Source organism: Pelobates fuscus, chromosome 2 (genome assembly GCF_036172605.1).
Source record: "Pelobates fuscus isolate aPelFus1 chromosome 2, aPelFus1.pri, whole genome shotgun sequence".
In the NCBI taxonomy this organism is placed as follows: Eukaryota; Metazoa; Chordata; class Amphibia; order Anura; family Pelobatidae; genus Pelobates; species Pelobates fuscus.
In genome coordinates this window covers 338,892,188-338,906,744 of record NC_086318.1, presented here as the reverse complement: position 1 = coordinate 338,906,744, position 14,557 = coordinate 338,892,188, and the positions used below count along the sequence as shown (strand labels likewise).

The 14,557-nt window shown below is 39.9% G+C and overlaps 1 protein-coding gene across 1 annotated transcript in view; it reads left to right on the top strand.

The window, feature by feature from the left end:
- MMS22L (MMS22 like, DNA repair protein) overlaps window positions 1–14,557 on the top strand; it is a 98,733-nt gene that overhangs the window by 76,900 nt on the left and 7,276 nt on the right. The window contains exons 16-20 of the mRNA XM_063443585.1: window positions 5,235–5,371; window positions 5,769–5,911; window positions 6,118–6,277; window positions 6,360–6,529; window positions 9,374–9,585. Of these exons, the coding sequence (XP_063299655.1) occupies window positions 5,235–5,371; window positions 5,769–5,911; window positions 6,118–6,277; window positions 6,360–6,529; window positions 9,374–9,585 (822 nt within the window). The remainder of the gene's footprint in view (window positions 1–5,234; window positions 5,372–5,768; window positions 5,912–6,117; window positions 6,278–6,359; window positions 6,530–9,373; window positions 9,586–14,557) is intronic.

The window sequence follows — 14,557 nt, the reverse complement described above, 5'->3', positions numbered from 1 at the left end:
TTTAAAGGATCACTATATTGTCAGGAAAACAGAATAGTTTTCCTGACACTATATAACCCTTAGGTCCCCCCAGGGGTTAAAACCCCTTCAGCTACTTACTTTAATCCAGCGCCGGGTTCACTCTGCGCTGGTGACCTCTACTCCCACTCCACCATCATCTCCCGACTGGAGCCGAATGCGCATGCGTGGCCAGAGCCAGCGCACGCATTAAAAACGCCCATAGGAAAGCATTTTTCAATGCTTTCCTATGGACGTTCTGCATGCTGAATGCAATTTTCGCATTCAGCGTCGCAGAAGCGCCTCTAGCGGCTTTCAGGAAGACAGCCATTCGAGGCTGGATTAACCCCTTAAGGACACGTCATGTGTGACATGTCATGATTCCCTTTTATTCCAGAAGTTTGGTCCTTAAGGGGTTAAGCTGAAGTGGTCTGTGTGACTATAGTGGTCCTTTAAGGCTGGCTCAGATAGGCAACCATTTTGTGGGATCTAATCAAAATAAAATTGTGTGATATTTACAACAATAATGCTGGGTCCAGGGCCGCCATCAGGGGGTGACAACCATGACGGTTGTCACGGGCCCGGCTGCCCTGGGGGGCCCGGACTGCTCTGGCAGTCCTGGGCCCCACTTTCCCTCTCTGCACACATAGATAGTGAATATCGCTATCTATGTGTGCAGCCGCGGGCCCCCGGCTCCCTGTTACCGCAGAGGGGGCCCAGGCAGCAAACTGCTTCTCCTCTTCTCCTCTCTGCTAATAACTCTCGCGAGACCCGGTTGCCATGGCAACGCTCCGCGGGTCTCGCGAGAGTTATTGGAGGAGAGAAGAGAAGCTGTGTGCTGCCTGGGCCCCCTCTGTGGTAACAGGGAAGCCGGGGGGCCCCCCACCGGACCACCAGGGATGGAATCCCCCCCCCCCCACCGGACCACCAGGGATGGAATCTCCCCCCCCCCCCACCGGACCACCAGGGATGGAATCTCCCCCCCACCGGACCACCAGGGATGGAATCTCCCCCCCCCACCGGACCACCAGGGATCATGGAATCTCCCCCCCACCCTGGACAAAGGTAAGCAGGGAGGGGGGAGAAACCATTTAATTAAATTAATTTTTTTTTAAAAATGTTTGTGAAAATGCCCCTTCCTCCCCCTCCCCTTTCCCCTCCCCCCCAGATTGCACATTTACACACACACTGCATACACTGACACAACACACACACACACACACTGCATACACTGACACAACACACACACACACTGCATACACTGACACAACACACACACACACTGCATACACTGACACAACACACACACACTGCATACACTGACACACACACACTGCATACACTGACACAACACACTCTGCATACACTGACACAACACACTCTGCATACTACATTCATTACACTGACACACTCTGCATTCACTACACCCTAACACACACTCTGCATTTATTACACACTAACACACACTCTGCATTTACTAAACTATGCACACACTCTGCATTTACTAAACTATGCACACACTCTGCATTTACTAAACTATGCACACACTCTGCATTTACTAAACTATGCACACACTCTGGATTCACTATACTGACACACACTCTGCATTTACTACACTAACATACACTCTGCACCAACTGTACACACAGCATCCACTACACAAACATCCTGTATTCACAGTACACACTCTACATCCACCACAAATTGAAACACTCTGCATTCACTATACACAGACACTGCGTCTAATACACACACTACAGACACTGCATCCACTAGACACATTTCATCTAGTACATACAAACACTACATCCACTACACAAACACACACTGCATCACTGTACACACACTACATCCACTACTCAAACACTCTCTGCATTCACTACACATTAACACTCTGCATCCGCTACACACTAACACACACTCTGCATCCGCTACACACTAACACACCCTCTGCATTCACTACACATTAACACACTGCATTCACTACACTAACACACACTCTGCATCCGCTACACACTAACACACTCTGCATCCGCTACACACTACACACCCTCTGCATTCACTACACATTAACACACTGCATTCACTACACTAACACACACTCTGCATCCGCTACACACTAACACACACTCTGCATTCACTACACATTTACACACACTCTGCATTCACTACACATTTACACACACTCTGCATTCACTACACATTTACACACACTCTGCATTCACTGCACTAACACACACACTACATTCATTACACTGACACTCTGCATTCATTACACACTAACACACACTCTGAATTCACTAAACTATGCACACACTCTGGATTGTGTACACACAGCATCCACTACACAAACATCCTGTATTCACAGTACACACACTACATCCACCACAAATTGAAACACTCTGCATTCACTATACACAGACACTGCGTCTAATACACACACTACATCCACTACAGACACTGCATCCACTAAACACATTTAATCTAGTACATACAAACACTACATCCACTACACAAACACACACTACATCACTGTACACACACTACATCCACTACTCAAACACACTCTGCGTTCACTATACACACTGCATCCGCTACACAAACATACACTCTGCATTCACTGCACAAACAGTATCTAATACACACAAACACTACATCCATTACACACATTCTAATTCACTTCCACTATACACACCACATTCAGTCCTGCATCATTGTCAGCGGACTAGGTAGGGTGTGGGCGGGCCCGGGAGGGAGGGGGCGGGAGGGGGGCCCAGACCTTGTGCTTTGTCAGGGGCCCCACAATTTCTGATGGCAGCCCTGGCTGGGTCTACTTACAGTCATGTCTAAAAGGGGTGCCCATCGAGGGTTAAATGGTCAATATATATCAAGCACGGCAAAACTATCCTTTCAGATATTTAAAAACAATGCAGACTCGTAGTGCAGTATATATAACATTCTTGTTATAAAAACGCTTAGAACACCTACTAAAATAAGTGGTGAGGATACCCTGTATGAGGAAACACACAAATGTACATACAATTGGAGTGAAGGGAAGCATCCTATAAAAAATGGTAATGTTTTAAAATCTGCCTGAAAGTTTGCTGTTCTTGCACAGCTCTCATAACTGGAGTTATTAGAAAGGCTGCCTACTCTTGTCTTCCTCTACTTACACTACACATTGAGTATCAGGTGCATATTTTTTCATTTGTAGTTCTATCTTGCCACTCACAAGATGGTGTCATACCATCTATAATCTTGATAGTACAATGTCCTAGTTCTCTACCACCATGGCAGATTTAAAACGATATGTACTGTATACGTACACAAAAAAAAAAAAAAAAAGTAAAACTATCAGTATTCAACTACAGTTACTTTGGGGAGAAAATCCTTGGGTCCTGGTATTCATGTGGATGTTACTTTGACATGTACCATAAACCCATAGATTGTTGCAGGACACTTAAACCCCTTAATGGCAATACTGTCACCTGGTGGCAGTGGCCCCTTTCAGCAGGATAATGCATCCTGCCACACTACAAAATTTGTTCAAGAACAGTTTGAGGGTCATGACAAAGAGTTTGAGGTGTTCTCCAGATCTCAATTCGATTGAGTAACTTTGGGATGTGCTGAAACAACAAATCTAATCCATGGAGGCCCCACATTGCAATTTGTAGGATTTAAAGGATCTGCTGCTAATGTCCTGGTGCCATGCAACAGGATATGTTCAGAAGTCTGATGGAGTCTGTGCATCATAGCTGTTTCCCAGCATGAGAGGTACCTACACGATATTAGGAAGGTGGTTTTAATGTAGTGGATGATCAGTGTGTATGCATGTATGCAGAGCCAGATAACCACTCTTGTGCTGCAATTTCATTGTTAATGCAACTCACAAGCATGAAGTTGGTTCCTGCTTGCAATTGAGGCTTGGTGTTACTTGTGGAGAACAAACCAATAGTTCTGATGGGGTAAAAGTGATTGAAAGCCATTTTTCCTGCATCTTCATGAGTTGTTTGAAAGATACTATATACAGCAGACATACATATCCCTCAAGGAATCCATGTATAAAGTGGAATAAGTGAGGCAAATCTCATTTGCATATGCACTCCCAGAATTCCTTGCAGTAGTGATTGTACTGCAAATGCAAGTTTTCTGTGGCAAAAGAAAGTTTTATGGCATGTTAGTACATTTACTATGGTAAATATATATGGATTTGTAAATTAGGATTAGCATTAAAATTGTCATTCACCCAATCCACACATGTATTAACACCCCCTAAATATCTTAGTTCTCCCCTAATCTGGGTTATAATAAACTCACAATCCACATCCTATTGGTAATCCTCTGCTACTCTGCCTCTTCTTACCAACACACTAATGTTTTAATTTGAGTTGTTTCACGTTTTACTTTTTTCCTGTATTCTGAGCCTGTTTTCTGTGCTCTAAGCTTAAACCACGTTGAGATGCAAACATTAGATGCAAACATTATATTTTTGTGCCACTTAAGTCCCAAAATTCCATATGCCAGCAACAAAATGCATTATTAGCTTTAGGACTGCAATGCAGGTATGTTGTGGTTAACTGAATGGAGCACTGTATTTTGGAGTGGGTTCTAATTATTATTATTATTATTATTATTATTATGCCATGGACATTTAAAAGGTGACTAGAAGCTCCATTACTACTTCAGTGCTTTGAAGTGATCATAATAGTCTGTATGTGCAGCTTTTCAATATTAAAGTATATTCAACAGTTCAATTCAGCCAGTCTGAACGCCAAGATTGTTTTTGTGAAAACACTCTGACATCCAGGGCATTGCAATCTTTTAATAAGGTTTGTTTATGTTAGCAGGTAGTGTTATTTGACGTTAAAGGCAGGACTGTGTGTTTGATTCCTATTTATTCTCATAAGATTCACCTAATTCTAGAACACCAGAAACCTGTAATTTCCCTCACTATTGTAATGGAATTGCACTGAGAGGAAATTACAGCTTTGTTACAATCATTTAACCATGAAAAATGGCCACATCATTATTTCTTAGAAAGTAATCTATTTTCAGATACACAGTGTTAAGTTTTTGCATTTTTGTTTTTTTCTTTCTTTTTTAACCTGCTTAGGTTATGTGATAGCATTATAAGAAGATTTTGTCAATAAAAGTAATTTGTTTGTTTTGGTTTTTTTCTTCGCTTTATAACCCTGTTACATTTGATATTCCTTTTTGGTTTGTTTTAAATATATTAGGACCTTGATAGAAGCCCTTTCTGGCATTGGTTTTTCATCGTATCAAGCACTGACACTTCGAGCATGGATTAGATGCGTATTGCAAATGTTTATCGATCAGCCAGTTGGTGCAGTGATAAGAACAGACTCTGAACAGAGTGAGTATTACACACATCCATTAATTACTGTGTATCACTGGTATCAGGCATTTTGTTTGTATGCTTATATGTCAGTAAGACAAACATTATTTTGGAGGTGGTTACAATTTATTTATTTTACAAAGTGTTTGCATTTTTTTGTTTCCCCCTCACATATTTTAACATATTTATTAACAGATTTTGGCATTCAGTATTACTAGTGAGTCAGTTGTTGTACTAAAGGGAGCTATGTGCAGGAATATAGCCAAATGTTAATGCTTCACATCACAAATTCATGGTGTTCTCACTAAGAGCCTCAAAAAAACATTAGCAATGTTGTCTACGTCCTCACTGGCCAATGTAAATCAACTGTTTTAAATATCTCTCTCTCTCTCTCTCTCTCTCTCTCCTTTAACAGCCTCAGTACTCACAGAGCAGCTTAGAGAAATAACCAGATTAGCATTCAAGCTTCCAGAGGTGGGAAGCATCTTATCCAAAGGGCAGATTGAACCAAAATGTTACAAACAAGACCCCAAGAGCGCACTTCTACAATTCATTAAGGTAAAAAAATATATAGAATTTATGCAGAGCTTACGCATAACAAAAATATGTGCGCATGATATTTGCATATGTGTATACAAAAGCAGAATTTGACTCAAAATTTAGTGCCATATGACGCTTGCCCTGAAACAAATATATATTACTTTTAGGTGGAATATGCATATGCCTTAATTTGTAAATTGTGTGGTTTTATTTCCTCTCTTTAGGCAGCTGGTGTAACCTATTGTGGCTTGCAAACTCTTGCAGATAAGTCATCTATGGTGTCAAAATGCCTGGAATACATTGGGGATATCCTAAAATATGTAAAACCGTACCTCTCTAAAAAGGAACCCGTGGAAGGCCTGCAGATCACTTACAAAACCATAGGTAAAAAAACAATAAACAAATATGGAGTTAAAGTTACACAAGCTTTGCACCTATTGCAGCATGTTTCTGATTTGTTTTATAGGATGCCTTGTGAGGCACTGGGCATTAATACTGGCTACTTCCAAAGCCCAGCAGCTTCTGTTCCGTATCATTGATTCCTTGCTCTTGCCACATGCCTTGTTCCAGCAAGATAAGAGTTTGCCAGCATCCTTGCTTTCTGCTATAAGAGAGAGCCTCCCACTTTTTCTGCAGGTAAAGACCCAGAGACTGTTTGTTTATTTCTGTTAATTACAGTTCAAAGTGGGCTTGTTTCTAGCCTCACAGCTTTATGTATAAAATGCCACAGTATAAAAAAGGAGTACATGTAAATATTAAATGTTTTAACTTACTATTTGGATTACGAACAGAAATATTAATAGTATTTAGAACTATTAAAAAACACTAACCCCCGACATATGTTTCACTTTCATCCATATTTAGGCACATCATTATGTTTTTATTATTATTATTACCCTGGAAATACTTGAAAATGAGAGAAATCTCAAAGTATCATTCCTGGTAAAAATATTTTATAAAGTAAATAAATACTTAACTTATTATTGCCTTCATTGATGAGGCTTTCAATCGTTTAATTTTATTCAATTTTACCTGTAAAACATTTTCTTTGGATTCTGTGGACACGAGAACAACTTTAGCCTAATGAATCAGTTTTGGTGTTTAGGTCATGCCCCTTTAGTCTCACTGCGTAATTCTCTGCCATTTAGAAATTAATCACCTTGTTTATACAGCGCTAGTAACACCTCCCTGCATGTAAAGTGCACAGCCTTCCTAAACACTTACTGAAAGGTGTACAATCTAGAATGTATTATCTCCTGCTCTGTTAATAGCTTCCTAGACAATGTGGGAGCCTCCTGTGTGTGATTAAAGTTCAACTTACAGAGCAGGAGATAACTTGCTTTAGAAGTTTTTAACATATCATTGAAAATTAAACCCTTTTTGTGCAGGCTGTGTGAGTCTCAGCCAAGGTGTGGCTAGAGCTGAATGGACAGATACAAAAGTTATTTAAATCCTAAATATTAGATAATTGAGCAGTAAGACTGAAAGAGGATACATGATACACCGAAACTCCTTCATTAAGTTAAAGTTGTTCTTGTGCCTATAGTGTCCCTTTAAATTAGGTTGATATATAATCTGACTTAGAAGAATAACAAACTTAAAGCACACATGAAGAAGCATCATTTACAAGATGTTTTGTTTGCTTGCTTTTTTTTTTTTTTTTTTTTTTGTGAAGCGAAAGCCCTTGTTTTTGTTCACTCTAGGACAGGAAGTGACTTCATTAATCCCTGATTTTCTTTATTGGTTGGCTTTGTCATCTACTGCACCAATCAAATTATCTTAAAATTTCCACTCGCTGTTAGCCATTGGTATGTGAAAATTCAGGCCTGGTAAGTGTGCTATCAACCCTACCGCCTTGCAGTGGCAAGAAACATTTAAGGCCTGGGTAGTAGTGTAGAACTTAAAGTGTTAAAGGGGCACTATAGTCAGGGCCGTCTTTAACACGGGGCAGCTACCCCGGGCCCAGTTACTCCTGGGGGGGCCCAAAGTAGCTGCCCCGTGGCCCCACCGCCCATTGCCTGCATAAAAAAAATTCCCATGTATGTCTGTGTGTCTGTCTGTCAATAGGTCTGTGTGTCTGTCTGTCAGTAGGTCTGTCTGTGTGTGTCTGTCTGTCACTAGGTATGTGTGAGTCAATAGGTCTGTCTGTGTGTGTGTGTGTGTGTGTGTGCGCCATTATGTCTGTCAGGTCTGTCTGTGTGTGTGTGCGCCATTATGTCTGTCAGTAGGTCTGTGTGTGTGTGTGCCTTTATGTCTGTCAGTAGGTCTGTGTGTGTGTGTGTGTGTCTGTGTGTGTGTGTGTCTGTCAGTAGGTCTGTGTGTGTATCAATGTGTATCTGCATGCTGTCTTTGTGTGTTTCGGTGAATCTGCATGTGTGTCAGTGTGTGTATATGTGTCTGTATATTTACATGTTTGCCATTGTGTATATCTGTGTGTCTGCATATGTTTCAGTGTGTGTTTGTGTGTGTGTATATATATATGTGTGTGTGTGTGTGTGTGTGTGTGTGTGTGTGTGTGTGTGTGTGTGTGTGTGTGTGTGTGTGTGTGTGTGTGTGTGTGTGTGTGTGTGTGTGTGTGTGCATACATCTCAGCATTCACACACTAACACTAACAAATACACCCCTGCATTCAAACTCCAACACTACGTAAAAACACACGTCTGTGTTACAGCCCAAAATTAAAATGTAAACACACCCCTGCATTCAAAAACCAACACTAGACATAAATACATGCTTGCAAGTACGCCAACACCACATACATACATATTCCATACAAAAACCTGCTTACATTCAAACACACAAAAATAGCTTAGTGCTAAATACAAACCTTCAAACATGGGTAAAAGGTAGAGCCCCAGTTATCAATGCATTGCTGGAGTTGCACGACAGATGGGATCTACCTTTTAATCACCTGTGCGATAGGGAGGCCCAAAAAAATTCTTGCACCTCTCCACTTTAGGTCCGCCACTGTGTTGGTGTGGAGGACGTGATTGCACGGCTGGGGAAGGGTGACAGGTTCCAGGAGGCCCAAGTAAATGCTTTGCCCAGGGTCCAATCAATATTAAAGACGGCCCTGACTATAGTCACCAGAACAACTACAGCTGCTTGTTGTTGTTGTGGTAATTATAGGTATTCCCTGCAGGTATTTTCATGTAAACACTGTTTTTACATTACTGCCTAGGGACACCTCCAATAGCAGTCACACAGACGGTCACTAGAGATGCTTCCTAGGTCGGTGCTGCACAATACACATTTGTATTCCTGTCACTATAGTGTTTCTTTAAGCCCTAACTTACAGGGTCCTTCTTCATGTATTTATTACTGGATCAGTGATAACTGGAGCCTTGTATGGCAATACACCATCTTGTTTTTAATTTAGTATGTATAACACTGAGAAATAAAATGTGTCTATATATAGGTCTGTGTAGATGTGGGGAGAAAAAAACTTTTTTTTTTTTAAATTCTGTTTTCTATTTTCAGGGTCTGTCCATAATAGCCAGTCAGTCTCAATCACAAGGTGCCTATGTGAAGCAACAGCTAAAAACAATTATTCAGCAATATTTTGGGAGATTCCTTCCCAGTGCTCCATCTGTTTCCGTCACAGGGAACCACCCCATGGTTTTAGCAGTATGTGATCCCGCTCAGAGCACACACATTGTGCATCTTAGAAGGACAGTTATGCAAATCTTAAGGTATTGGTATCATTACTGCTACTAATAAAGAGTATACAAAATCTGTTAAAATAAAGTTCTTCCAGACTGTTGCTGTGTAGCTTATAAAGTTAGATTTGTGTGCGTATAGTGCAACCAGAAAGTGTTCAGACTCCATCATTTAATTCACATTTTTCATGTTACAGTCATGCTACAATTGTTTAAATTTTTCACATCAAACTACACTCAATACCCCAATACAAGGCAAAAAAATATATATTTTTGAAAACATGCGCATATATATTTGAGTGAAAAACAAAAATAATTTCAAATTGGCATAAGTATTCAGACCTGTTGCCATGACACTTAACATTTAGCTCACATGCATCACATTTCTCTGGATCTTTGAGATGTTTCTACACTTTGCTGTAAGATATATAGCACACACAATAGTGTAATACAGTTAATATCACTAAACAGTATAAGATATGCAGATGTGGTACTCACAAACGTGGAGCCAAGTATATGTGGCTCTCACTCGAAGCGCCTTGGGACTTTTTATGGAAGGATGTCCCTCTCCTAGCTGGATCACTGGTCCCACTTGATCTCCAGGATAGTTAGAAGCTGGATAGGTATGCCCGGTTGTATGGTAAAAACAAAAGGGTTCCACTCTCCAATACTTGGTGTAGAAAGATGGCATAAACAGCCAAAAATATTTATTCAAACAATATCGGTAAAATCACAATAAAAATAAAGAAAACGTTTCTATTAAAATCACAATAATACGAAATATATCCAGCTATTTGGTGCAGGATAGAATAATAGCCCCTGAAAGGGGCGAAACGCGTTTCGGACTTGACTCTTAGCCATTGGGCTATTATTCTATCCTGCACCAAATAGCTGGATATATTTCGTATTATTGTGATTTTAATAGAAACGTTTTCTTTATTTTTATTGTGATTTTACCGATATTGTTTGAATAAATATTTTTGGCTGTTTATGCCATCTTTCTACACCAAGTATTGGAGAGTGGAACCCTTTTGTTTTTACCATACAACCGGGCATACCTATCCAGCTTCTAACTATCCTGGAGATCAAGTGGGACCAGTGATCCAGCTAGGAGAGGGACATCCTTCCATAAAAAGTCCCAAGGCGCTTCGAGTGAGAGCCACATATACTTGGCTCCACGTTTGTGAGTACCACATCTGCATATCTTATACTGTTTAGTGATATTAACTGTATTACACTATTGTGTGTGCTATATATCTTACAGATTCTCCAGAAGTGTGATTTTCCACCTATTGTATGTATTAATTATGTTATTTTGAGTGGTGTGAGGGGTTTTCCCACTCAGGTGGCTTGTAGCATTTTGGCTACCACACTTGTTCACATTGGTTTTATTGTATACACTCTCTGTTTTGTATGTTTCTACACTTTGATTGGCACACACATGTCTATTTAAGGTATTGCACCTGTAAATGCATATCCGAGCAAAATCAAGAACACCTCAATGGTGTTGGCAGCAAAATGTTTTAGGGTACTTTTCAGCAGCTGGGACTGTGAGACTTCTTAATGAAAATGTGGTTTAAAGCACTTAAGACCTCAGACTGGGTCAAAGCCAAGGCAACAAGAGTGGCTTAGGGACAACTTTGTAAATGTCTATGCATGACCAGCCGGAATCCTGACTTGAACCCAACCTAACAAGTCTGGAGAGTCCTGAAAATGACTGACCACCTACAGTCCCCATCCAACTGACAGAGCTTGAGAGGATCTGCAAAGATGAATTGAGAAATTACCCAAATCCAGATGTATAAATCTTTATCGCTCCTCTGCCAAACTTTACTATTGGCACAGTGCAGTCAGGCAGGTAACGTTCTCCTGGCATCCGCCAAGCCCTGATTCTCCCATCAGACTACCAAACAGAGAGGCGTGATAAGCCACTCCACAGAACACATTTCTGGTGGGGTGCTTTACACCACTCGATCCGACGCTTGGCATTGCACTTGGTAAAGCAAGCAGCTGCTCAGCCATGGAAACCCATTCCATGAAGCTCCTGATGCACAGTTTTTGTGCAGATATTTATGCCAGTGCAGATATTAATGCCAGTGGAAGTTTGGAACTCTTAAGCTAAGGAATCAGCAGAGCATTGGCGACCTTTACACGCCATGTGCTTCAGTACTCTGTGACCCCACTCTGTGGTCTTCTTTGCTGAGTGGCTGCTGTTCATAAAACATAGAAACATAGAATGTGACGGCAGATAAGAACCATTCGGCCCACCTAGTCTGCCCAATTTTCTAAATACTTTCATTAGTCCCTGGCCTTATCTTATAGTTAGGATAGCCTTATGCCTATCCCACCCATGCTTAAACTCCTTTACTGTGTTAACGTCTACCACTTCAGCTGGAAGGCTATTCCATGCATCCACTACCCTCTCAGTAAAGTAATACTTCCTGATATTATTTTTAAACCTTTGTCCCTCTAATTTAAGACTATGTCCTCTTGTTGTGGTGGTTTTTCTTATTTTAAATATAGTCTCCTCCTTTACTGTGTTGATTCCCTTTATGTATTTAAATGTTTCTATCATATCTCCCATGTCTCGTCTTTCCTTCAAGCTATACATGTTAAGATCCTTTAACCTTTCCTGGTAAGTTTTATCCTGCAATCTATGAACCAGTTTAGTAGCGCTTCTCTGAACTCTCTCTAAGGTATCAATATCCTTCTAAAGATAGTGTCTCCAGTACTGCGTACAATACTCCAAGTGAGGTCTTACCAGTGTTCTGTACAATGGCATGAGCACTTCCCTCTTTCTACTGCTAATACCTCTCCCTATACAACCAAGCATTCTGCTAGCATTTCCTGCTGCTCTATTACATTGTCTGCCTACCTTTAAGTCATCAGAAATAATCACCCCTAAATCCCTTTCCTCAGATGTTGAGGTTAGGACTCTATCAAATATTCTGTACTCTGCCCTTGGGTTTTTACGTCCAAGATGCATTATCTGTCACTCAGCCACTGCCTTACCCGTTCAACAATATTGGAATCCAAACTTAAAGATTGCAGTTTATTGATAAGCCTTATATGTGCAACAGTGTCAAAAGCCTTACTGAAATCTAGGTAAGCAATGTCTACTGCACCACCCTGATCTATAATTTTAGTTACCCAATCAAAACAATCAATAAGATTAGTTTGGCATGATCTCCCTGAAGTTAATCCATGTTGTCTCTGATCTTGAAATCCATGTGTTTTTACATGTTCAACAATCCTATCCTTTAACATGGTTTCCATCACTTTCCCCACTACTGAAGTAAAGCTTACTGGCCTATAGTTGCCCGACCTTTCTTGTGAATGGGCACAACATTCGCCAACTTCCAATGTTCTGGGACTACTCCTGTTATCAATGATTGGTTAAATAAATCTGTTAATAGTTTTGCTAGTACACCACTAAGCTCTTTTAATAGCTTCGGGTGTATTCCATCATGTCCCATTGACTTATTTGTCTTTACTTTTGACAGTTGAAATAGAACCTCTTCCTCTGTAAACTCATGTGTAATAAATGACTCATTTATCCTTTTTCTTAACTGAGGTCCCTTTCCTTCATTTTCATCTGTAAATACCGAACAAAAATATTCATTGAGGCAGTCAGCTAGACCTTTATCCTCTTCTACATACCTTCCTTCTTTTGTTTTTAATCTAACTAATCCTTGTTTTACTTTCCTTTTCTCATTTATGTATCTAAAAAAAGTTTTGCCCCCCTTTTTTACTGGCTGTGCTATTTTCTCTTCTGTGTGTGATTTGGAAGCTCTTATAACTTGCTTAGCCTCTTTCTGCCTAATCTTATAGATCATTCTGTCTTCCTCACTCTGTTTTTTTTTTTTATAATTATTAAATGCTAACTTTTTGTTTTTTTTACTATTTTGGCCACATCTGCGGAGTACCACAGTGGTTTCTTGAATTTTTTGCTTTTACTGACGAGCCTAATGCAATTTTTTGTTGCCTTCAGTAGTGCAACTTTTAAATAATCACATTTCTCTTGGACTCCATTTAAATTGCTCCAGTCTGATAATAACTCCTTTAAACATATTCTAATTTTAGAAAAGTCTGTTTTTCTAAAGTCTAAAACTTTTATTTTTGTGTGGTGTGACTCAGTCACTGTCCTTATATTAAACCACACTGACTGATGATCACTCGATCCTAAACTTTCACCTACAGTAATATTGGATACCAAATCTCCATTTGTTAACACTAAAACTAGTATGGCCTCTTTACGAGTTGGCTCCTCAACGACTTGTTTTAGAGACAATCCCAGTGGGGAGTTTAGAATATGTGTGCTCCTGGCACAAGCAGCTATTTTTGTTTTCCAATTCACATCAGGAAGATTAAAGTCACCCATGATGATAACTTCCCCCTTCATTGCCATTTTAGTTATTTCCTCAACTAGTAGATTATCTAACTCTTCAATTTGTCCTGGAGGCCTATAAATCACACCTACACAAGTTACTGTGTGATTACCAAATTCTAACATAACCCAAACGGACTCTATGTTCACCTCATTAACTTTTATTAGCCTAGATTTTATGCTAGATACAAAAAATAGGGAAAAAAGGAAGAAGCATCCCTGAACAGAAAGTAAATCCCATCAAAACCAGTACCCCCAGTAGAGCACTATATCAAACCTTGCAAGAAAGACTGTATCTCAGACAAGGTACAAAAAAATAATAAAGTTTTAATAATAATAAAATATATTAGAAAACTAAATACCAAGTGTCTAAAATACACCAGACTGTTTAACCTATGGATATGGAAAAGTACTGAGTAATACAATTCCAGCTCAATTCCACACAAACTAGAAGTGTTGTAAATTGATACTTTGCAAGTAAATCACAAAGTGGCAGAGTGGCTAGTACAAAATATAGCAACATAGGTAACAAAAGTATCAACTCATAATAATAAAAAATAGCTGAAATATACTCACATTGGTCCAGATAGATAGTCATGGACATGAAAGAACCCTTGA